Source organism: Aegilops tauschii, chromosome 3, assembly GCF_002575655.3.
Source record: "Aegilops tauschii subsp. strangulata cultivar AL8/78 chromosome 3, Aet v6.0, whole genome shotgun sequence".
NCBI lineage: Eukaryota > Viridiplantae > Streptophyta > Magnoliopsida > Poales > Poaceae > Aegilops > Aegilops tauschii.
The window spans coordinates 595963102-595988182 of record NC_053037.3 but is presented as its reverse complement, the minus strand read 5'-3'; the positions used below and the strand labels follow the sequence as shown (position 1 = coordinate 595988182).

Genomic DNA, 25081 nt, shown 5'->3' with positions numbered 1-25081 from the left:
AAATTCATGACTTTCAACAATATAGACTTAATACAACCCCCCGCAAAAAAAAAATACAACTCCCACCAAAAAACTTAATACAACCACAATATAAATCAAACTTATAAATATTTTAGCATCATACAATACAATCATCTCAATTACAACAAATGTTGAAATTCAAATAATTAATACAAAAACAAATGGTCCGAAATGCAAATAATTGTTCAAACACACACGGATTCATATAAGATTTGTTGAATAAAATGGGAGTCTATCTCCCATACAGTTGCCACTGGTGCTCAGCAATATCATCACAGAGCTGATAGTACGTTCCACCGTTCTCAATCTGCTGGTAGGTTTCAAGAAATGCATTCATCTCATTTAGGTCCCTCTCAGGCTTCACACGGTTACCAATATTGTCATAGTAAAACTCTAAGTTTAAATCAATCTCATCTTCAATAATCATGTTGTGTAGAATTACACACACCAGTCATGATATTTGAGAGGGATTTTTTATCCCAGTAGCAAGGAGGACCTCGAACAATGGCAAACCAAGCTTGCAACACACCAAATGTCCTCTCAATATCCTTTCGGCATGCTTCTTGTGCTTGCGGGAAAAAGCGATTCTTGCTTTTTTGGGTCACTTATGGTCTTGACAAATGTTGACCATGAAGGATAAACATCCCATGGTATAGTCATGTCCACTGACGGTGTAGTTGCAAGTTGGAGCTTTTTTACTAGCTAGCTGAGCAAAAAAGATGTGATCTATGCAACACATTGATATTATCGAGAGACCCCGGCAATCCAAAGATCCACAAGTCGTGTGAAGCCATGGCTTCAATCACAATAGTGAACTTACGTTAGTGGCCGGTGTACTGCCCGGCCCAAGCCACCGGTCAGTTCTTCCGTCTCCAAATGCATGCAATCCACACTGCCAAGAATGCCCGACCATCCTAAAAAGAGACATACCCATTCAATAACGCCTACGGAAGAGGAGAGCGGGATAGGTCGGTACCTCGACGAAGTAGTCCTTCATGAGCATGTTGTGTCCGAGAGCTCATTCGTGTGGAATGCAAAGTCGACCAACAGTCGGTCCTCAGTGCTTTCTCTTCGAGCCAGCTTCAAATTTTTCGCGGAGATGCAACAAGACGAGGTGGTCAACATAGTCATCAAAAATCATCTCCTCTATGTCGGAATCATCCCACTCCGATAACGATGACGAACTCCAATCATCCATCTAAAAAATAAATGATTTAGTCTAACATATCGCCGGGCCTAAGATTTGAGCATACAAATTCACTAGAAATTATCTACCATGGTAGCAAATCCATCAACCGATCCTTTCTTCTCCACCGTCGACCGGAAGCAAAGCAGTCGCCCCCTTCTTCCCCACGGCCCCAAATCTGCAGCGCCGTTGTGCACGACTGCAGCGAGGAAGATTCCGCGGCTCACTAGTGGCCGGACCAACCAGATCTGCCCGCTATGAGGCCGCGCGCCGAGCTCCAGGGAGGATCCATGGCGCCGGCGGAGGCTGCGCGCCTACGGGGAAACAAAGGCCACCCCTAACCTCCAAAATTTCTGGAGAAGATGCGGTGGGGGTGGCGGAAGCAGCCGATGGCGCAGGATGACCAGGGGCAACAAGTCTTAGCGAGGAGACGCAGCGGCGGCGGCGGAGGCCAAGCGGGCGTGAGCTGAAATTTCCTTCACACCAACTCGCGGGTGGGATAGAGGTACTGACAAAACAGGGGGGGGGGGGACCGGCTGAAATTTTTTGGCGGATGGGGCGTTTTTCTGGGATTTGCGCTGGACAAAAATTCATCTCGGTCCCGTATATCGACGATTATTATGACGGACGGGTGTTTTGCGGGATCTGCTGCTATTTCTCTAAAGAGATGTGGAGTTTCTGCTCCCGATCTCAAATGCACACTTGTGAACTAATGAAGTTTTATTAGTTCCCAAGCTCAAAACCAAAGGTTGGAAGAAGCCGGCTTTGTTCTTTGTGCACATCTATCTCTCTCTTGTGTGTGTTTTTCTGTCCTCTTAGAAATAAGGCCGAGGCCCCACGTTAACTCAATGACGCCCTTATAAACCAAGAAGGAACATAGAAACATAAATATAAAAAACAACGAAAAAATAGAGGAAACTAATGAGCCAGCTAACATAACACCAAACATCACAAACTTAGAAGCATTCACAATGATGCCACCGGTCGACGCCGCGATCGAGTCCAAGAGGAGACGGGGCTAGGGAGGTGGCTCGCTGCCGGTGGAAATCCATGTGTCATCGTCCCCGAGGCCACAATGGTGTCACTCCATCTATCCCATCTGTCTCCACCTCTGAAGAGGACAACACATGCCCTATCACCCTGGTTAGTAGGGCACCGCACCGTCGGCAGGGCAGAGCTGCTCCCCCATAGCACGCATGAGCATTGAGAAACCGAAGGCCCAAGGTGGACGACAGGCACCAGCACCTCATCTCGTGAAACACCTCAGCCAACACGACGCTTGCCTTCGAAACCCAGCACGGTGCACAACCCAAACTACCAGACAAAGGCACCAACAAAGACACAGCGAGAAGGAAATGCACGAGCCCACAGGGCACATCTGAAGCTCCGGCAGGAACCCGACCTGCCACTGGACGCCGCACCAATGAAGAGCACATTGACCGCAAGCAGCGGTTGAACACCTGCACGAGAGCTTTGTTGGCGACGCCTTCAAGAAGGTGACGACGCCAGAGCGCCGTCGTCGACCAAATTAAAAGGATTTTTATTTTCACCAGGGACACACATGGGAGAGGAGCGGACCTCGATGACGGCTACAGATTGGAGGATGGCGCCTGGAACACCGCCGACATTGTGGCCATCGCCGCCCAAAGATTCCCCTTGGTTCATGTCCCTTTCCCCAAGCCTGCTGCGGAACCACCAGATCCGGCGAACCAGAGGCTGTCGGGATCCCGAAATGGCAGAGCTAGCTGAGCAGCACGCCCGTGTCCGCCATCTTCAAATCTTGCATCAACAGCCGGCGGAGACGACCCCCGTCCGCCGCCGCCTCACCGCCCACACGGCCAAGGGGACAGCGCTCAACCTCAGGGCCCGCCACCTACTACAAGGAGGCGACGCCCTCGCCGTGGAGGCAGCTGCCTTAGATCCAAGATCGCCCCATGCGGACCGTGGGGCGGAGAATATCCTCACCGCCACCTTCCTCGGCGGCCACGTGCCAGCCCAACGACCCCCTCAAGCAGCAGCGAGAGGAAAGGAGGGGAAGGGGGGTTGGTGTGGCGGCGTTAGGGTTTCGTCCCCTGAGTCGCCTAACGCTGTCCTAGTATATTATTACATACATAGCGCACGATTTGTACGATTTACTTGGACCAGGACCTTTGGATCACGCGGAAAGTTATCTGTCGTACGTGAAGTAGTTTGGCATTGGTAATCCAAGGAGGGAGAAAAAGAGGATATCCATTTCTGGTACTAAAATCAACCTGATTGCTACTGCAGTATCAGCACGACAATGATTCAGAAACAACAAAAGATACGACAGTGAAGTTCTGCTCGCTGAAAGCTGTTTTTCCTTGCTGCCGAAAAGTCTTTTTTTAGTGAAAGATATTTTTGTTGGTACCATGTGAAATACAATAATCCTAGACCTACGTAAACTTCCAAATCTAATACTCTCTCCCCCCCCCCCCGACGAGACTTGCCTGCTCCCTTCCCATGCTCCCATCCGTGCTCCCGCATACGTGGCTTGATTTGATTGGAAGAAAATAAGGCCCGGCCCCACCCCCTGAAAATCAGGGGGGGAGATGATTAGATTACAAAAGAAAAAGGAAAAAAGAACAGCCGTAGGATGAAGTGGGAGCACGGATGGGAGCATGGAGAGGGAGCAGGCAAGCCGGATCCCCCCCCCCCCCCCCCCCCCCCCCAATTTTCATGTGGGTGGGGCCAGGCAATTCTTTCTTCCAATCAATTATTGACAAGCCAGTTCTTACGTAAGTTTACCTAGAATATTTACATGGATGTAGCAAAGCCCATGTGAAATATTAGGGTGTGTTTGGATTGGTGCCAAAAAGTTAGCCGTTGACCAAGTGTGGGCGTTTGTTTGTACGGAGAGTTGGAGACCAATAATTTGGCTCGCCCCGGCGCCGGCCGTTGGTGACTCTGGTTACCAAGCTCAAGGATGAATAGTAGTCACGCACATGTATTCACTGATGCACCGTTTACATATACAGCGAGCAGACAAGGAAGAGAGGGGGGTCGCACGCGCAGGTGCATGCACACGCCCGTATCTGAGCTATTATCCCTAGAGAATATATAGGATCGGCTGGTTTCAGGTTGTTACATCACACGCACGTACAGATATTTACAACACATATATACTCCATTAGCCAACACGTACCCAGGACGCGTAGGAAACAAAGCCGAACCCAAGGGCAAGGGCTTAACAAGATGTCTCTATAAAATGGGATCACTCCCGAATGCACTGCCGAAGCATCGCAACAACTCACATGCCCTCGGAGATGAAGAGTGCGCTGCCCGTCTCCTCCGCTCACCCTGCCAACTCGCGCCGGCTTCCCTGCATCACCGGCGGCTTGCGCTCTCCGAACCCAGGCGAGGACACGGCCGCGCCGGGATATGCTGAGAACCAGCGAGGCGTAGTCAGCCGTAGTGCTGCTGCAAATGCGAACAAAGTATGCGCCTTCCCAAGCCAGGACACGGACACGGACACGGACACGGCCACCACCGTGGAGGTCCAAGGTACGTACCTATGATCGATCGCCCGTTCATTTCGTGGTAAAGACCGTGACCGTGAGTCTGCGCGGCTGCGCCGTCGTCGCTCGTTGCCGCCGCCCGCTAGCCTCCACCCTCAGCCGCGCGCCGCTGGCTGGGCAGTGCGCCCGGCCTCCTGCTGGGTCTGACACCCCGCCGTCGACCGCCCCGCCCTCCTTGCTCCTGGCCAGCCGCCGCCGCCGTGCTAGGTTTGGGAGTTGGAACTTGGGATGGCCGCCGTCGAATGGGTCGTCTGCGCGTCTCGTTTCGATCTGGCTCGTGAACGACCTTTTTTTTAACGACCTGTGCGTGCAAAGTGCGATGCGTCTCGTGCAGCAGCTCGTGGCCCATCTGATGGCTTATTTTCTCCAGGTCTTGAGCGATTTTCTTGGCGACACTAATTAGCGTAGCCAGCCAGCGACCCAGCGTCCAGGGAGACGCGATGCATACATACACAATTTTTTTAATTTTTGCACCCGGTTAAGGTATGGCAGGCTACCCACCGCCACGGGAGGCTTCCGCCAGTGACCGTGACCATGAGTCCATGACTCGAGGCCTCCGCCATCAATAATCTCTTTCTCCATCACAAAATTACCTGCCTCTCTTTCTTTCTTTCTTTCTTTGCGAGAAACATGCCTCTTTCTTTTATTGTGAATGATTTCAGATGTTCTTCCAAAGTTTTTAATAAGATTCTGAAAGCTATATAGTGAATTTGGTGAAAAGTTTGTTTGTACGATTTGTGAATCCTAGGGTTGCGATTTTTTCTTCTCAAAATCATGAATTTGTCAAAGTTTATTTTATCAAAAGTTTAAAAGAGAAGATGAAAAAAGGGTAATAATAGGAATTTGGGAGGAGAATAAGCAAGTGGACGTTGCAGTCCTCATCTAATATAATGGATGCATTTTACAAGTTTGAAATTTGGTTATCAACTTTTTGTTTTGCTTCGGGGAAATACTTCTAGTGAAATGGATCGTCTGTCACACAGGAAGCAGCAGATGGAAACCGGCTCTGTGCGTGATTCTTGTGGAGCTGTTCAACACAGGGACTATACTTCTAGGCAAGGTCGCACTTGATGGTGGCATGTTTGTCTTCTCCTTGCTATGTTATCGAAGTATTCTGGCCGCTATTTTCATCATGCCGTTTGCTCTATTCTTCGAAAGGTACGTTAGACCATTTTTCTATTCAGTTTATATCTTATGGAAACGAGCTACTATATTTGCTAAAATTGGCTCAACCAAATGACATGTCTGCAGTGGGAAGTGGAGGGAATTGGATATGAAGACTCTTGGGTGGCTCTTCATCAATGCTTTTATCGGGTATACAGTTCATCTACTATCCTAAAAACCTTCCTTTGCACAAATAATCAGTTTTTGGTGTACTGGAGTTCATATATGTTTTTGTCCCTGATCCCCATCATTCTCAGTGAGTCGAATTGACGATGAGGTATATATCTATTTTATTCAATTTTTGGTATGCCGATCTGATAATGAACCAGGCGGTCTCCAATTAGTTCAGTCGTCAACACACCTCCATGCAAAACATAAACTCAACTTGAGGAGTCCTCAAACCTTTTTGCTGGCAATTTTTCATCGAAATCTCCCCAAAATTATAAATTAAAAACTTGCTTACCAGACTCATCAAACATTTCTTGTGTATTGTTTGATTAATTTTAAACTTAATTAAGATGTTAAGATGCATGATTTCTGATTAGTCAGTTTTGTGAGATTCAATTAGACTGAATATGTGATGCAATATATTGGACTTGGGTTTATGTACATGATTAAGATAGAAGATGAATTTATTGATGATATATTTAATTCCTACAGATATTCGTTGCCCATGGCTTTGTACTACTATGGATTACGGGACACACCTGCCTCCTATGCTGTGATCTTCTCAAGTTTGACTCCACTTTTCACCTTTATCTTGTCCATAATTCTTGGGTAAAACAGTCTTTCCTCTTAACATAAAAGTCTAGAATTGGAAAGAACCAGTGCTACATGTGGATATTCTATAGAATTTTTAACAATTTTGTTTTGATCGTATTTTTTTCTAGTAGCTGATATTCAAATGGAAAATTGTTTTGCTTTCAGTAAGTTAGCCAAATGTTGGTACTGAATGATATCTATGTAATTACGATACTGCTGCTTTACAAAGTACAAGCCCCACATCTTCATGTTTTCATAAACCTAATAAAATTATAAATATATGCTCAAACGTTATAAGAACCTTCTGAGAAAATGAGCTAAAATTATATTACCTTAAACATGTAAAAGAAATGATACCATCTTAAACTAAATAAACATATGCATACACACGTCAGTGAACCTCTAGTTGCTTTCATTAGTACTACGAACAGTCTGAGTAAAAATTAAAACTTTATTATATTAGTATTAAATTTGTATAGCCAATATATACAATAATTCAATACTTTACAATCACTAACATGTTTGAAGAAATAACATGTTATTCTCCTGGTATCAACATCATTATTTGAACGGTAAAAATAATTTGCTTCAACGACATACTAAATACTGAAAGAATAAGTATTTCTGAAGCTTGTGTAATAATTTTTCTAATTAACAGCATTTCTTTATTATGGTTACAAGTAAATATGTGATAGACAGTCAGTAAATTAGAACCACCTAAACACAACAAAATAACCGCGGGATATGATTTTACATGTTTACATACGAACTAATGCACAGAATGAATAGTATAGTTCAGTCACGTATCATATTACAGATTAAAAGAAGTGAACTGCATTTTGCAGCATGGAGAAGTTGCGCGTAAAGTCCAAGGACGGCAGTGCGAAAGTGATTGGAGCATTGGTTTGTTTTGGTGGGGCTCTACTAATAAGTCTTTACAAAGGAAAAGAGTTGCATCTCTGGTCTCCAATTATAAGAGTGACCCCAAAAGATTCTAATGGAGCTGCTGGAAAGCATCATTTGAGGGGCACCTTGATTTTGTTTGGTGCTTTCAGCAGCTATGCACTTTGGTACCCTATACAGGTTTGTTCGGTAATATCATGTAAATTAAAATACTTCTGGTAACCTATCACCAGTAGATGTATGCAACAACATAATAAGATCGTGAATATAGGTTGATACCAATAATTGGCATTCAAGCATAGTGCGGACAAACAATAGGTTTGTTTTGTCTTGATCACCAAAAGACATTCAAGCATAGTAACAAAGAGAAAATACAAGAAAGGGCTCCCAAAGTTTTGCTCAACTATATATGGAAGGTGGGAAAATGTCTTGATTCTAGCATGATGGATGTGTTATCATGTCCTGAAAATGAACCTTTGTAGTTACATTAGTATCATCATTTATCAATCAGGATATCTGGCTACTGCATGAACATGGCATCGTTGAACAAAACATTGTGTACAGCCAGGAAATTTCAATCCACCTCCCACCTGTCTGTAATTATCCAGCCTAATTGGCTAGTCACAAGGCTTGCCAGCTGATTATAAGGATATACTGTTGGCAGAAAACCACCTGTCCAGTCCTAATAGGCCAACTTTTAGAACATCCATTATAACTGACTAGTCAAGTCATCGAAATACCACAAGACGTACCTATGTCCATGCTGTTAACAAATCGACGAATTAGATTGGTCTGTCAAATCCTGTGCCTATGACCATACTCTTTCTGATTATTTACACCTCGTATTGTATGATAAAGACCGTAAGTACATAAGTTAGTTGCAGATACATCTTGAAATTCTCACTGCTGTTGAGCAACTACTAACCACAATCGGAGCCTTCTGTTCTCCATTTGGAACAAAGCTGGTGTTTTCTGGACTAAGGCCAGTGTGTATTTTTTTTCCCATAAGAAGCATATCATAATTCAGTATTTTATTCTTGTTCTTAGATGTGTAATTTTAACAACTGATAAGCATAAATGTTGATAATTCAGGTGAAAGTTTTGAAGGTGTATCCATGGAAACATTGGTCCTCTGTGCTGACCTGTGTTCTGGGTGGTGTGCAAACTTTCGCCATCGGAATAATTATGAGCAGGCACAAACTTGCCTGGCAAATAGGATGGAACATTCAACTACTAACCATTGTCTACTCAGTAAGTCTTTTTTCAGAATGTATTGATTTTATTTGTCCAAAGATTGTGTAAATTATCAAAACGGGCTCCAAGTGGATCTGGCATTGTCGACCCTTATTGTCCATCGAGACATTCACTGTTGTATTTTTGCACTTTTATTCTTGACCTGTGCTTCAGTGCTAAGAATATTTCGGCCATGATTTAGATTTAGTTCATTGGAGTACATCAGTACTAAACTATTATTTTATTATAAAACAAGAGACAAACAAATCACTATGTTCGTCCACATATGCTAAGTTGTGCTTGCGAGCCGTGCTTGACCCGTGCTTCATGTTATTCTTAGTTGCTATGGCGGCCGGCTCCAGTTGACCTTCCAACGTATCTGAAACGAGCCGCCGCCGCCCGTTTTTGATGAGGGTGTCCCTGTAAACTACAAGGGTTGTTTCATAAATATATACAAATTTCCTGTCTAACGATGTCCTCATGAACAATTATGTCATGTCAGCTTTTGTGGGCCCACTTGTTATAATCATCATCAGATGGGCCAAAGACGCCAACTAGTGTTTTTTTAACAAAAAATTCGGTCCAAAGTTAGTGGTTTTTGGCACAAATCAGTAGAAGTGTGGTTCTTGCAACCCTAGCCTTTAATAACGATAGTTTCTGCAATTCACTTTGTCACTTGTATGCATACACAAAATGGTACATGTACGGTTCCCTCAAAAAAATGGTACATGTACGGATAGACACACAATGCATTTTTTAGGCAGACATGCAATCATCTTGATGCTTCATATTGAGTCAATAAAATCCATCCTTTATTTTAAAAAATGCAATCATCTTGATGCGGCTAAGCTAGCAATAGTCATGATTGACCATGTATCAGATTTAGGGATTCACGGTTTCTAAAAAAACATCTTTTGTCTTCTCTATATCTATCTCTCGTCCATCTCTTCTCTACTAAAAAAGAACCTAAGGTTCCATCTTTCACTTTCCTCCCCACCACCCCTTCGTCCAACCTCCCACCCTCCACCGATTTTTTCCGGTTTCCATTCCCTCCTGGCTTTCATGGAACCAATCTTTGTTAACCTAATAAAGTAGATCTATGAAGTCAGTGCCGGAGCTTGAGCAAAATTTACGAGGGGGGCATGACTCAAGGGGAAGAAATTAGTAGGCCAGGAGGGGCTAATCACTCGTTGAAACACTAATTTGGCCTAAAAGCTGGCATGCTCTTCAATGAATGCCAAAATTAGGGGTTGGGGGGCATGCCCCCCCTGGTCTACACTAAGCTCCGCCACTCTGTGAAGTAGGTGTATTATATGACAAAAGGCTAATGTTTGAGAACTATGAAAGCATTACTTTTAGCTTTGAAATATTCAAAACATTTCTTTGTGTGTTATTAAATCAATTTAAGTGAATTGACAATGAATTAACGCAATTGCCTGTGGTTTGAATCCGTAGGCTGCACTTGGCACAGCGGCCAAGTATTGGCTGAACTTATATGCTGTTGAAAAGCGGGGGCCAGTTTTTCCAGCCATGTTCAGCACCTTATCGACGATCTTCATCATAGTTCTAGGAACGCTGTTGCTAGGAGAAAGCCTCACAGTTGGGAGGTAAATTATACATCATTTCCTGGAAACACAGATATTAAAAAAGAGATTGGTTCTTTTACATATACCTTCTGCATAGTTACATACTCTTTGTAACATTTACAATTCTCTATTTTATGACAGCTTGATGGGTAGTGCTCTAGTTATAGGAGGTCTATACATATACCTCTATGGAAAGGCCAATGAACAACACGCGAAGACGGCATCGGTTACAGGTCTGTATATGTACCGTATATGACAGGGTTGCCTAAGACTGATTGAAAATTCAGATAAGACTAGGAGAACATTGTTTTGGCAAAGGGGAGATTCTTAAAAAAAAGTACTGTATGATTAAATGGAAGATTTTCTGTCGACCTAAAAATGAAGGTGGCTTTGGGATTAAAATTTTGTATAAGATTAATAGTAATTTTTTTTGTGTAAGTGGTGGTAGAAACTAGAGAATGTTGACGGTATGTGGCAAAAGTTAGTTACGGCCAAGTACACCAGAGGGCTCCAAGCTTCCTTAAACACAAGCAAAGTGATTCCACTTGTTGGGCTGAGTTGAAAGTGAAAAAACTTTACGTTTGTGGTTGGAGGTGGGTTGTAGTGAAGTGAGTAGAAAACTTGTTTTTGGGATGATATGTGTGGTTTAGTTCCTTTCAAGTTGCAATTTCCGGTGTTATATTCCATCTGTACCTGAAGCAAATGCTATAATTGGCATGTTAACATAGGGAGGTGTCTAGATGAAGGTCTACATGATCAGTATGTGATCTGCTTTTGACTGCTCCTATATTGAACAATCCTGGAAAATACAATGTTGCATTTTTGTAATAACCTTGCGGCATGTTGGGTGAACAGGCCCTATAAGCACTTGTGGAAAACATAATTCCCTGCTTGAAAACCATTTTGTTGTGGTTGATTTGGCTTAATGCCATAGCAACTAAGGATAACATGAGAAACAGGGATGGCTGGGGGATTTGCATTTTATGTTCTGCGATTGCATTTTTACTGTCCTTCTGCCAAGTACATGTGGAGTGCAGCGAGTATTATCATTGTGGGAGCGGGAGATAGGTCTGTAAAATTTCTGCAATATTTCTACTGGATTGCTCGGCACATTCGAGTTTATCCCTATTTGCATGTAGTTGGAATCTCAGATTCGCGTGGAAGCTTAAAATCCGTGCCTGTTTTGAATTTTGAGTGTAAGCTTATTAAGTTGCTTGCTGATGGAATTTTCCTGGACTTCAATTGAAGTTGGCAAACAATCTAATAAGAACTTGGGAATAAGGGGATGAATTGGTTACTTGGCAGCTTGACTTGCCTTGATCAAACAACTAATGATATGTTCTGTGTTCCTTTATAAAACATTATGCAGGGATGCAAAAGGAGGAGGACAAAGAGATTCAGCGGTCTGGTGTTGGTGTGACGACTGAGGAGAGGCCACACCCTGTGCTGTTAGAGAGCTCCGTTATCCAGCTTGACGAGGAGCTGGACCCAGGGGTCTCCAAGTGAAGTGGTTGTAATCATGGTAGCTACTAATTGTTTTTTTGTCTTGATCTATCTGGGTCTAAGATTCTAAAATACATTCGCCCATACATCAGTACTAGATAGGGGTGTGGCTTGCCACGCATTGCCCAGCCAACGGTAAGCCATCGGATATGATAATCGGTTCAATATATAGCTGAATTAGATATTTTATTGTTGTGTTGGGAGCTGTCTTGAGCACACAGTTAGAAATCATGTTTGTAGTTGCTGAAAGAAAAATAGAGCTTGCACATAAAGTGTATCTTGATGCATAGATAAAACATGTTTTCAAATATAGACTGGATGACACGGTGATAGTATCTTTTAACATCCAAGCCATATGCACCACAGCAGAACAACACGGAAGGGGCCATACACATGCAATGCATGTAGATTATATGTTCTAATGCACAGGGTGACATAGAAAGGGAACAAGAGTACATAACATGATAGTCCACACACCACACACCACTAAAGCGACACAGTCCTCGAATATCATTTATAGAAAAAACTTTTTTAAGCGCCTAAGCATTTCTGCATCTTTGATGAAATCTTCAGTTTTTTTTTTGCTTATTTTTTTAGTTTATTGTTCATCAGGGAGTACACATCCAGGTTTAGCTACATATTTTCCATATATTTGTTATTTTCCCAAATTTTAATGGAAATAAATTCACAAGCCACGTTTGTTTTGTAGGAATCAAACTTTTTGTTTTGTTTTTGTAGGTGTTTATGATGTATGCTATCATTTTTTTTAAATGGTTGGTATATGGCTAACATTCTTTTGTACACCTCAACTATATATTTTACTTCTACTAGAAATAAAACTATATATTTTACTTAGAGTTTATAATTAACGAGATCATTTGTTTTAAATGTTGGTACATTTTTTTTCCGAAAAGGAGAATAACCCTAGCCTCTGTATTGAGCGGTGCACACAGCCGTATATTATTAATAACTCAAAATCCAGGAGCTGAACAACATCGATCCAAAAAAAAGACAGAAATAAAACCCGAGCATGCATGCCTCGCGACAGTTACGACACTAGATAACCACTAACTCTACGATAAAAAGAAAAACTCGAAACAAAAAATATACAACTACTAGGCTACGCCTTTAAGAAGGAATCGCCGCATGTGCGCTGATGATGACGAGTACAACCGAAGGTTCATCTCAGGATTCCTATCCCCAAAGCTAGGCCTCGATCCACCATCTTCAGCAAGGACACGATGTAGGCGGGAGTCAACATAACCTGATCAGAGATCTTATGTTGTCTTTCCACTAGAGTGCACAAACTCGTTGTTGAAGCCGCCTCTACCATCGTCCCTTGTCCGTCAACCAACACATTGGTAATTGGATACCTCTGAAAAAGATGTCGGAATACAAAGACGTCCCATACCGCCTCGCTTCCCGTCACTATCGCATCACCTTTTGATCCAGCAGCGACATGCTAAACATGACATCTCCACCAGAGCCACCGTGCATCACCTATCCGAACAAGGCATGACTTGACGACTCCGTGACAGCCTTCGTGCGTAGCATCTGCCGGCGAAGCACCCGCCGGCGGCTTCACCTGCCGACGATAGGCACTACATGATACCTCCGGAAGAGATGCATGTGCCACCTGCCAAGCCGCATTGAACCCGATCTATTAATGGAGGGGGCGTCCCATACCGTGCCAGCCTTAGAAAGGCTGTCACCACCTTAAGATTCGGCCTCTGAATCTCCCACACGACCACGGGGGCCACTGCCGTCAAAGGAGAGGGGTGCCGCTCAGATTCTCGGTGCCGCAGTGTGCTCCCACCGCCGCGTCAGCTGCTTTCGTCGCCCATACGAAGGGCAACTGCCGCCTTGACCGTCAGATCCTGGCACTAGGGCATGAATCCCTCGCACGCCGCCCCATGGTTAGCCGCGCTTGACCTTCCATCACTATGACGAGAAGGCCACCACCAGATCTGCCGCCCGAGAACGCCACCCCTAGCATGCACCGCTGCTTCGCCAACAGGACACGCCGGGCACAGAGACAGGCCACCACGAGTAGAGTAGCCTCCATACCCACGACATCATCTCCACCACAACCATGACATAGCTGGCCGCCCGCGGATCAGATTTGGCCACTACGAAGCCGCCACCGCTAAGCCCCCGAGCACGCACCGCCCCAGGTCACCCGACGCGGACCCGCCATGCTGCTATCGTAGCCTTGATCCATTGCGCACCACCAGCACTGCACTCTGATCTAGCAGCCCCGGCCCATGCGGAGCCGCCATGCGAGAGGACGAGGTATCCTCGCCGCCGGCGGGGCTTCACCTGGTCGCGCCCTTTGGTGGTGGCGACGGAGGAGAAGGGGAGGCCCCGGCGGCAGCTAGGTTTTCTCTCCTGTCACTCGCGAGAGGGACTGGAGGGACGCTCGGGTTGTTCTAACTGTTGGTACATGACTAATTTTCATTGTATAACTCAAATTATTTCGTTTATAGGAGTTTATAATTCGTCAATTTATTGAAACTGTTGGTACATTGCTTGTAAGCATAGTTTCTTGTTTTAGATATTTCTCGAACTTCTATGTCGAGCCTTTAAGAAAAATAACAACAATAATTTTACAGGGTTCTCTCATTTAAATGACTGACAACCTCAAAAAAAAAAGTAAAAAGACTGACCATAAGAACTGGCTTGCCCCACTTTGATAGAGTTTGACATGAGAATGAAGAACGGGTGAGGAAAGGAAGACGATCTGCGACTGATAGACTGAGCGATAAACTTCTACAACCGCGGTGCATGGAAACCAGTCAAGCATCCCATCAAAGGCGACCCCTATGTCGTTGACATATCTCTAGCATGCATCGAGAACGCACTGGAGGCGACAATAGAGGTATTCATATCAGAGGTGCGCAACAGTTTCAGTGTACCGCTTGGGTCCTCCTTTGCGTTTGGGAGGAGGATGAGTGAGTGTGCAGTCTAGCTCTTTCATGGCGCCATTGATGGGCCCTCCGGGTTGAGGAGGTTTGTGCTTGCCATCACCTCGGGCGACGTGATGGTGCTGAAGTTCATGTTGGGTTGTGTGGAGCGAAAAAGTAACGCTTTGTCTCGCACGCGCCGCTCTCGTGAGCGGTGAATCGGCAAACCCTACCGCCAGCAGGCCTCCCTCAACCTCTCCCCCTTCCACGCCGCCGGTCGAAGCCCAGTCGGCGGCGGCGACAACGGGGTCTCCGGACAGCCTGCTGCTGGGTGGTGGTGGTGTGTTCTGTGGTGATGGCGTGCAGGCATGACTCGGCGTGGTGGGTGTGGCGGATATGGTCCATGGTGGTCGATCGATGGAGGCCGGCGACACACACGTCCGGGGGCGCGACTTGATCGACGCTCGCACACGTATGAGACTGGCTTTCCTCCAATCCCTAACCACGCCTGAGTGGCTCATTGCCAGAGGGCTAGCCACCTCCCATGTTTTAACTCTCAACACCCGCGCCAACTTGTCACATAAACATACGTTGGATACTGCTGCTTGTCCGCGGTGCTCCAGTTCTTCTCAAGACACAACTCACCTATTCATCAGCTCCCCATGTGCCTCTCGGATTTGGGACAAAATCGGCCTAACTGCTACGCCGACGATTCAAGAACTTTGGCTCGTCCATATACCACCGCAGCTGGACTCTAGAATATGGCCGGAAGTACTGCTTGCAATCTTGTGGAGGATTTCGGACTCTCGCAATGCCGCTGTTGCCTCTCTAACCTACTTTGGCCCCCTTTGGCCACTTGAGTAATATATACAGGTGGGGATCCTCTCCTCCCCGATGATTCCTCATATATATATATATATATCCACCAATCCAGCATGTCAACATAGAACACACGCACAGCAGTTTTCTTATGTTTCCTCTCTAGGGATCAACTCAACTAAACTACAGTATTAACTATTAAGCAACATTTTCACCGTGCAAGCAAGAGCAGCCTATACAATTCTTCAAGTCAAGGTCTCGTGAACACAGGCAGGACGATGCGCTTTAGCTGTCACCCGCCCTAAACAGGGTCAGCAGGGCCAGGAACAGATTGATGTTGTCAAGATAGAGCAAGACCGCAGCCCAGACATACTCGTCATACATGTAAAACCGCCGGCGAGGAGTATGGATCTGCCACCAAGCGATTCAGAGATCCATCCCGTTCCTCGATCTACGGTCGTGCACTATCAGGCCGCTAGCCATTTGCTTGGTTAGGGTGGCGGCAGGGGCGAATTCGGGAACATGGATGCCATAGCGGGCTTCACGGTTGGTTCTCCAGCGAGGAACATTGAGATAGGTGTTCGCGATGGGCTTCACCCATGTGGGTGGAGAGGTGCACTATGATGGGAGGTTTTGGCAAAGTTGTCGCGGGTGGTGGTGACCTAGCCTTGGTCTAGATTCGGAGTCCCCAATCCTCCGTGGAGGTACCCCCATCGTTATGGGTCTTTGATCCCACGGCATGGGGGTGGGAAGTGCCGAGCAAAAGCTTTGCGCATCGGCGGCGGCGGCGATGCCTAGGGGCGTCGTCATGGCCCCCTCTCTGTCTTCCGACTCTGTCCGCTTCGTGGCGGTGGAACTTTGCATCATGACCGTCTTGGGTTCTCGTCGTGTTTTCAAAGCCGAGCTGCATTGATGTTCTAGCCGGCGGATAAGGCGTGAGCTCGCCCACATCTCGGTGAAGGTGACCTGGTCCACTATTTGAATGTCCACAGACAAATCTTGAATGGCAAGTTCAAAATGCTTACGTTGGTTTGTATCTAAACCAAGAATTTGTTCTCTCCAGCTTTGATTCCTGGCTTTGCTTGAAGAATTTATTCTTGCCTGATGCAAGGGCTATCCATTCTACTGAATTCTGTAACGGCGAAGAGAATATATGCAAATACAGTATCATGGAAGAACAAGAGCGCTACACTACTATGGTTCCACATCGTCAGCCTACCGCTCAGGACGTAATTAACAAACTGCGCCTGGCCTCAGGAACAAGTCACGAGATGACCACACATCATTACTTGCTGAACCACGGAATAATTACAGAAACAAGGTCTGTGCTTGTCCATCAGAAGTCTGCATGCCAGCGCTAAAAATTGCTGCGACAGAACTTGCACAAACATATAATGACATTATGTAAAAACAAGCCATAGGAACAACATTTTACTATCAAACAACATACCAAAGGCTGCACCGAGCTAGACTCGGGGGAGCGCCCTGCCGGAGGCATCCATGGCCGCATGTACACTCTGACGGCATGGGCCGAGCTGCGTTCGGCCTCCCTTGTTTTGTCAAGGCCATCGTTGTCCTTGTAAAGATATCCAAAAGGAAGGGCTTAATATAATTAATTTATCTTTAATTATCCTCTTCACAAGAATGTGACTGCAACAGATCAGGTCAGAATGTACCTGGACCGGCCGGCATCGGAAAATCGGAAGGAACCCGACCTTGCAGAACTTGTTAATCATGATGTTCAAGACAAGCAAGGGGATCGTGGCCAACGAAGCTCCCGGCTTCGACTTCAGGCCAAACAAGCCTATCATTGTAGTTTGCATGAGCGTGACCGAGAACAAGATGTAGCGATCTCATAATACGTCTTGCCATCAATGGCGACGCCATATATATATATATATGCTTAATATCAATCTGCAGAAAATCAAGCATTTTTGGTCCACAAAGGTTCATGCATCTGAACACCCGTACATCTATGAATGAGTACTAGACGAATTGTAAGAATGCTACTGAAATGTGCCAGCGATGTTGTGAAGAGTGTAAATTGATCTTGTAAGGTTGGAGTGCTGTTAGCAGAAACAGATAGCAGGACGCTGGAGCATGCTGATGGAGGTAATGACTCCTTACACTACCACACGTGCACACCCTCAGGGTGCAGACTAACAACTAAGACACGACTTTACTTGCATGATCTAATACAAAAACCGATCCTCGTGTGTGAGTTTGCCTCCGATAGTTAAGACACGACAATCCCATATATGCTCATTCATAGATGCATGAAACGATAAGATGACAGCAGAGCGGCATAAACTTGCCTTGAAGATAGGTGACAAACTCTCAGGACTTGAACTGCTAAGATTCCTGTTGTCTCTAGACTCTTCTACTTCTGCACTATATATGAGGGTACCAAAATGTTCCTCTTCTTTTCCTTTCCATCTGGAAAATAGCACTCTAACTTCTGCCCCAAGCATCTAAGGTCTGCCAGTGGGCCTCCCTGACTATTGAAATAAGATCCAATCGTGTTGTATATGCAACAAGAGCTTCAGTAGAATCAAAGAGGCAAACAGAGATGCAGTAGTTTCTGTGGGTTTGCAGAATTGAACCATTTGGCTGGCAACAAAAGCAATAGCCTGAAAAAGAAAAACAACTTGTTGGGATGCTAAGCTTGACCAAAAAATGGCACCGATTTTTGACAATTAATTAGTCTAACCAAAAAGAAATAACATTGTATAAAAAACATTGAAAAAACAGATTGGCGAGCAGGGTCACAGTTCAAACTGAAAGGATGGGTATAAAATGTTGAACAGATAAAACACTTGCTGTATTCCTTGTGTGTTTCCAGGACATAAAACTGCCAGCTTCAAACCTTGAGGATCCGGCTGTGGTTATCACAAGTATATCCAACAAAAGAAAATACCTGATGAAATGAAGAACATGCCAATAGCCAGCAGCATTCCAATAAATAATAGCTTCAGCATGCAACTATGTGAAGATCCACCACCAAACTATACCATTCTTAATTTTTCCTTGATGCCAATAAGTGGAACATGACAATGTGATGGTTCATCTCAATGTGAGGGCAGCAGACACAATAAAAAATTATAGTAAACATGAGACGACTTTAGTGTTGTGATCTCTATGCTTCTGCCAGATCTCAAGGCATAGCAGACAACATGAGGTAGATGTATAATGGCATGATTCCTCATGTCTACCTTTGTATAAATAGGCATCAGCAGAAAGGTAGATACATTAAGCTAGAAGTTCTTCTTTTCTGCTCCTCCTCTCCTCAAGGACAATATAGAGAAAAGCTTCAAGATAAGACATGGCTTTCCACCTAAGATCGATAAGTTTGCCTTCTAGGCCTCATTTAACCGAGACCAATATCAAAGAAGAGATGTTGAGCCTAGAGGCAAGCATCTCTTCCTAAATGACCATCGGCGCAATATGCGATGATCTGAGGAGACTTGGAGACATCTATAATGGCGTCGAAGAGCTCATCTGCCTACCAAGCAGCCAACTCTGCTCCTACCAGCAGAGGACTGTGTTGGATGGAGAAATGGAAGGTTCTCTCGAGCTACTAGATCTCTGTGGCGCCATGCAAGAAATCTTTGCCGAGATGAAGGCCTTCATCCAAGAGATGCAAGTGGCTCTACGGAAAGCGGATGATGCGGCTGCTCAAGCCAGGATCCAAGCTTACACCCACTTGGCGAAGAAGGCCAAGAATCATTTCAAGAAGGCCGCAAAGAAGATTTCTGCAGATTGAAGGATGGTCATGCTGTTGGCCAAGGCCAGAGAGATCTCTTCTCTCTGCTGGAGACCACACTCCGTCTATTATCGAAGCAAATCGAAATGCCTAAACAGTCTCCTGTTTCCAAGGCATTTCACAAAAAGAAGGCAGTTGTTTGCCAGGAGGAACTGTCGGAGTTAGATTGCAGTATCGGAGAAAGCGGAGCAGGACATCTGTTCAGGAAATTAGCTCAGAGCAGAGTTTCTCTACTCAACATCCTTAGCTCATAGATACTCCCGAGTCACTCTTGACGCCCTCCGATTGGCATCTGCCTTTCAAGGAACAGCTGACCTTCATACAATTTTCTCATATGTATACACTATACTGTATAAATAATAAATATACATGACCCTGTAGAAAGAGAAGCAGAAGTTTTGATCATTTGGTCATTTCATGCTTGAAGATGTGTTTGTGCTACTTTATGTTGATATCCTTGGTTAGTGGATCTTGCTCCTTATGCATGAAACATGCCAGATCAAAGTCAAAAGGTCCCTACTTGTAGTTAGCAGAATCAATCATATAACCCATACTCTCCACCACCACCACATGGTGTGCCTGGCACTATAATTGAATATATTTTTGTTTCATACGACTAAGTCCAAATTACTGCACTCAAATTTTAACATTGTTGACATCTATATCATCCAAGCATTTAGGGCGAAAAAATAACAAAAATATTTACTCTAGAACCACAACTTTTTGCATGTTCTACGAGATCAACAATAATCTGAGAAAAACGTAATCCAAACTTGCCAGTGCTCAAAGTTTTTCTTGCTTCCCATCTAATGATTCATAAAAAACAAAGAACAACCGACGCTTTATATGCTTATTTCAGACTTTCACCAGAAAATAAGATGCCAATGTCCGAGAATCGGTTAGTACGACAAAGAGGTAGTAAGATTGCACAAAAACATTGGAAAAAATAATGTGCCCACGGGCATGCATAAATAATTAAATATATGAAATGGTCATGCTACTTACACGGTGGGGATAACATGCTGAACCGCCATGGATCTTGTGCGGTGGATCTTGTTTCCATGGCCTAAACATGCCAGCTCCGACAGTTGAGACTTTAACCTGTGATTCACAAGAGTGCCCACCAAGGAAAACCTCTTATTAAATACAGGTATGTAACAGCTGAATGCAATTATGCCAATGCTGGTTCTTGCTGCCAATTGTTGGAACATGATAATGTGGTGGCTCATCTAAAGGACAGTAGAGACACAAAATTATGTACTAATCACGAGACAACTTTAGTGTTGTAATCTCTTTGACAGATCTCTAGGCATAGGAGACAGCATCTGGGAGATGTAATGACATGATTCTTCATGTCTACCAATCAAATGCTACTGCTTTTGCATTTCTGTATAAATAGGCCTCAGAAGAGAAGTAGACACATCAAACCAAAAGGTGTTCTTTTCTTCAAGTCTCATCAACCACAATACAGAGAAAAGCTTCAAGCTCAGTCATGGCTTTCCACCAAAGATCAACAAGTTTGCCTTCTAGGCCTCACGTCAGTGAGACCGAAGTTGAGCAAGAGGTCCACAGCCTAGAAGCAAGCATCTCTTCCTCCAATTCCATCAGCACGATGCGCGATGGTCTCAGGACTCTTGCAAGCATCTACGATGGTCTTGACGAGATCATTTGCCTACCAAGCCACCAAGTTTGCTTCTCCCAGCAGAGGAGGATGTTGGATGGAGAGATGGAATGCTCCGTTGAGCTGTTAGATCTATGCAACAACATGCAAGAGACCTTCGCCGAGATGATGGTCATCATCCAAGAGCTGCAGGTGACTCTAAGAAAAGGCGATGATGCAGCTGCTCAAGCCAAGATCCAGTCTTTTACTCGCTTGGCGAAGAAGGCCAGGAAACATTTCAAGAAGACTGCCAAGAAGCCTGCATCCGACAAGATGGTCATGCTATTGACCAAGGCAAGAGAGATCTGCATCTCTCTGTTGGAGTCCACACTCCATCTCTTGTCGAAGCAAATTGAAATGCCAAAGCAGTCCCTTGTCTGCAAGGCATTTTACAAGAAGAAGGCCGTTGTTTGCAAGGAGGAGCAATTGCAGGAGTTAGAGTGCAGCATCCAAGATCTTCAGAATGGAGCAGGAAATCTGTTCAGGAAATTAGTCCAGAACAGAGTTTCTCTTTTAAACATTCTTAGCTCATAAATACTCCACATCACTCTACTCCCTGTGATTGGCATCCGCCTTTTTGAGGATAAGCCGATCTTGATACAGTTTTGCCATATGTATACAGTACAAATGTACAGAAATTATAGAAACAAAGACCAAAGTTTTGACCCATCTCAGATTTTGTGATATCGATATTAATCTCTCTGCAGCGTTCTGATGAATATGCATGACAAAAGGAAATTTGTATGATTTCAATCCATCATGCAATTTTGGGGATACAGGTTACATTTTTCGGGTAAATGATAACAACAATGATGTTATACCAACATGCAGGTATCTTTCATAAGTAAACATTATTAGGTTCTATTTGTTGCGCCACACCTACCATAAGATTAGCCTCATTTTCAGGATCTCGCTTATCATGCATGGGACACGCCAGGTCGAAGCCACATGGTTGATGGTTGTACTTAGCACATAAATCAACTAGCAGCAGGCATTCCCTTCATAGTTGCAACTTTGGTCCAAATCTCAAAACCATGCATGTTCAACTATAACTTTGTCACTCAATGTCAGCGACATATATACGCTTAATATCAATTTGCAGAAAATGTTAGCATTTTTGGGCCACAAAGGTTTGTGCACTTGAACACCCATATATTTATTAGCACTACTAGAGGAATTTGTAAGCATGAAACTGAAACAGGCCAGCGATGTTGTGAAGAGTGCAAAATGATCATGTGAGGTTGAGCGCCAGCCAATGGACAAAGGCTGTTAGCAGAATCCGATAGCACAACCTGGAACATGCTGATGAAGTCAATGACACCAGCTAGCACCAACCACACCCTCGTGCAGATGAGTTTGTCACTAACAACTAAGACACGGCTGTACATAGCATGCCAGCAGAAAAGCATGAAGCGGGTTAGTCATCATGTACATGATCACACTATCTAGATCTAACACAAAAAAAGAAAAGAAAAACTGATCCTCGTGTGTGAGTTTGCCTCTGATAATTTAGACATGACAGGCCCATATACTCATTCGTAGAGGTATGAAACTATAAGATGACAGCAGAGCAGCATAAACTTGCCTTGAAGATGAGTGGCAAACTCTCATGACTCAACTGACCAAGATTCCTATTGTCTGTAGACTCTTCTACTTCTGCACTATATGTGAGGGTAGCCAAGTGTTGTTCATCTTCGCTTCCTTTCCATCTGGAAAATAGCACTAGAGCTGCTGCCCCAATCATGTAAGGTCTGCCAGTGTGCCTTCTAGCCCTCACTCTAATGAACTCTGAATCGAAGAACAACTTCAGAGCCTAAACACAGTCATCTCTTCACCCTCCCTGACAATTGAAATAATATGCCATTGTATGAGAAAAGTTGGACGCATTTTATAACAGAATCAAGAAGATCGTGTGCTTGCCTAGAGGCCAAGTTAGCCTCTGTCAAACTCAGCAGGCAGAGCAAGTGGGGGAAGAACTCGAGCAGTCTCTCCTGCTCCTTTTCCTCTGAAATGCAATGAAGAAAGTTTCTCAGCGTTGAAGACCAGCATCCACCATCAAAGAACTGCACTTGTTTCTGAAAAGAGGAGATACTGCATCTTTCAGGACAATATTCAGTCCTACACGGTACACCCAATTAGCAAAGAAAGCACATAAACATTTCAGGTACATCGGGAAGACGGTTATGGAGGACTGAGGGGTGATCATACTACTTGCAGCAGCAAAGAAAATGACAGTCCTGTAGCTTCAGATCTACACTGCAGCTCTTGTCAAAGCAGTTTGCTTGGCAGGTGCCCGCTTCTCTCCAGCACATTCCAAAACTGAAGAGCAGCAATTGCCGGCACTTGAGTTGGACTGAAGAGGAGTGGAGTCGATGCTCTGTTCAGGAAATTGATCCAGAACAGAGTTTTTCTGCTGAATACTCATAACTTGTACTCCCTCCGTTCCTAAATATTTGTCTTTCTAGAGATTTCAACAAGTGACTACATATGGAGCAAAATGAGTGAATCTACACTCCAAAATATGGCAATATACATCCGTATATGGTAGTCCATTTGAAATCTCTAAAAAGACAAATATTTAGGAATGGAGGGAGTAGATAGTTAGATGCATACTCAACCCCAATGCCCTATGGTTGGCAAAATTACTCAACACTCTAAACCAATGTTATGGCCCATCCCATGCTGTTCAGTTCATTGGTTTTACATTACGTAGTTCAGACATGCCAACTTGAGTAAAAGCATTGCAGCAAGGAGGCAATTCTCTGAATCTATTGTCTTCCATTTCTAGCTTAAAGGAAAGCGCTTGAGCTTCCACTCCGGTCATGGCTTGCCATCTCAGATCCGTGCCGGCCATCGCCCCCAATCCGGCGAAACCAATGTCGAAGGCGAAGAAGAGCTGGAGATCCTGAATGCCGACATCTTCAGGTTCCTGAAGATAAAGCCTCCTGCATTTTGCCAGCAGGTGTATACTTTATCAGAAACCAGGATTGTGAGTTCGCTTGCATCTTCAGAGAAATTAAGATGAACAAGGTACACACACCATCAGGTGACTCATCAGTAAGCTAATATATGTTGCTATTTTCTTTTAACAATTCCACTCGATGGAACATAAGCAGCACATTCCACAGGAATACGTAAAACAGGGCAGCCAGGTGCAGGTAGCTCCTGCTTGCGCGGGTCCGCGGAAGAGTCCGACCACTTTGGGTCTATTGGACCCAGTCTATAAGAGGCTGAATACGTACAGAGCAAAGTATACAAAATACTTAGCGTATACGGAGAAACAGCCAGCAAAACTAAATACGCACAATAATACTTAGTCTATAAGGGGTTGAGTGGCAGCACATGGATCCAGTCCCGAGCACGCAACGCCGGCTCGATGCGAAACCAACGACAGCAGAACGAAGCGGGGAGCCTACCTCCTAGAGACACTTGCGGTGCTCGTCGGGGTTTGAAGTAGAGGCGCGTTCGCATCAGGGAACGGCAGCGCGAGCGCCGGCGCCAGCATCTCGCCTCCTCCGGCGAAGGCGATGAATCGGCGTTGCCTCCGCAAGCATCAGGGAGAGGGAGAGAGGGGGCGTTGGCGATCGCCGGCGGTGACGGCGGCGGGCGAGCTCCCCCTTTCTCCACCCGCGTGCGGCGGCACTGCTAGTAGAGTGCTACGGGCAGAGGGAAAAGGACGGGAGGCTGACATGTGGGGACGGGAAAACTAAGGGCATCTCCAACGTGGATCCGGACGTTTTTGCCATCCAAACGTGTGTGCGGATGCGTCCGCGCCCAAATTTTCCTTGTCCGATGTTATCAGTGTACCGCTCCATCCGCTAATCAAGCCTTGTCGGGCGTCCGCCGCCCCCTCTCCCGCCCCCACACGTCAGCCCACCCTGGACTACATCGCCGTCCACCCTGGATCCGTCCGTAGTTAGGTATCCTTCGGCCCCTGCCAATGCTGTCCGGGTGTTTTGGCTAAATGTGCATTCTTTGGTTTCATGAGAAAAATATTTCGTGCCTTACAACTTGCATACGATACATGATCATAGTGTCAAAT

General features: G+C 45.0%; 3 protein-coding genes and 1 pseudogene across 3 annotated transcripts; 3 read left to right on the top strand and 1 right to left on the bottom strand.

Annotated features, from left to right (window-relative positions):
- Positions 1-4479: 4479 nt before the first annotated feature.
- Positions 4480-12311, top strand: LOC109746984 (WAT1-related protein At5g64700-like). Its single transcript, XM_020306074.4, has 9 exons — positions 4480-4729; positions 5727-5901; positions 5995-6057; positions 6568-6684; positions 7515-7752; positions 8665-8823; positions 10261-10412; positions 10533-10624; positions 11761-12311. Exons 1-9 carry the CDS (start codon positions 4480-4482, stop codon positions 11895-11897), a joined length of 1383 nt encoding a protein of 460 aa, XP_020161663.3. The 3' UTR covers positions 11898-12311.
- A 6627-nt stretch (positions 12312-18938) lies between these two features.
- Positions 18939-20205, top strand: LOC109746966 (uncharacterized; annotated as a pseudogene).
- A 123-nt stretch (positions 20206-20328) lies between these two features.
- On the top strand, positions 20329-23583 carry LOC109746989 (uncharacterized). The gene has a single exon (XM_020306078.3). It carries the CDS (start codon positions 20872-20874, stop codon positions 21571-21573), a length of 702 nt encoding a protein of 233 aa, XP_020161667.1. The 5' UTR covers positions 20329-20871; the 3' UTR covers positions 21574-23583.
- An 86-nt stretch (positions 23584-23669) lies between these two features.
- LOC120976255 (uncharacterized) lies at positions 23670-24704 on the bottom strand. The gene is made up of 2 exons (XM_040403079.2): positions 24456-24704; positions 23670-23984 (listed from the first exon to the last, which is right to left on the bottom strand). Exons 1-2 carry the CDS (start codon positions 24542-24544, stop codon positions 23726-23728), a joined length of 348 nt encoding a protein of 115 aa, XP_040259013.1. The 5' UTR covers positions 24545-24704; the 3' UTR covers positions 23670-23725.
- Positions 24705-25081: the final 377 nt, after the last annotated feature.

Bases quoted from the DNA above. Each gene is read 5' to 3' on its own strand.
- LOC109746984 (XM_020306074.4), top strand. From the start codon at position 4,480: ATGCCCTCGGAGATGAAGAGTGCGCTGCCCGTCTCCTCCGCTCACCCT. The intron at 5,902-5,994 runs GTACGTTAGACC...ACATGTCTGCAG, and splicing joins TTTGCTCTATTCTTCGAAAG to TGGGAAGTGGAGGGAATTGG. The intron at 7,753-8,664 runs GTTTGTTCGGTA...TTGATAATTCAG, and splicing joins CACTTTGGTACCCTATACAG to GTGAAAGTTTTGAAGGTGTA.
- LOC109746989 (XM_020306078.3), top strand. From the start codon at position 20,872: ATGGCTTTCCACCAAAGATCAACAAGTTTGCCTTCTAGGCCTCACGTC.
- LOC120976255 (XM_040403079.2), bottom strand. From the start codon at position 24,544: ATGCTGGCGCCGGCGCTCGCGCTGCCGTTCCCTGATGCGAACGCGCCT. The intron at 23,985-24,455 runs GTAGGCTCCCCG...GGCAAAATGCAG, and splicing joins ACCGCAAGTGTCTCTAGGAG to GAGGCTTTATCTTCAGGAAC.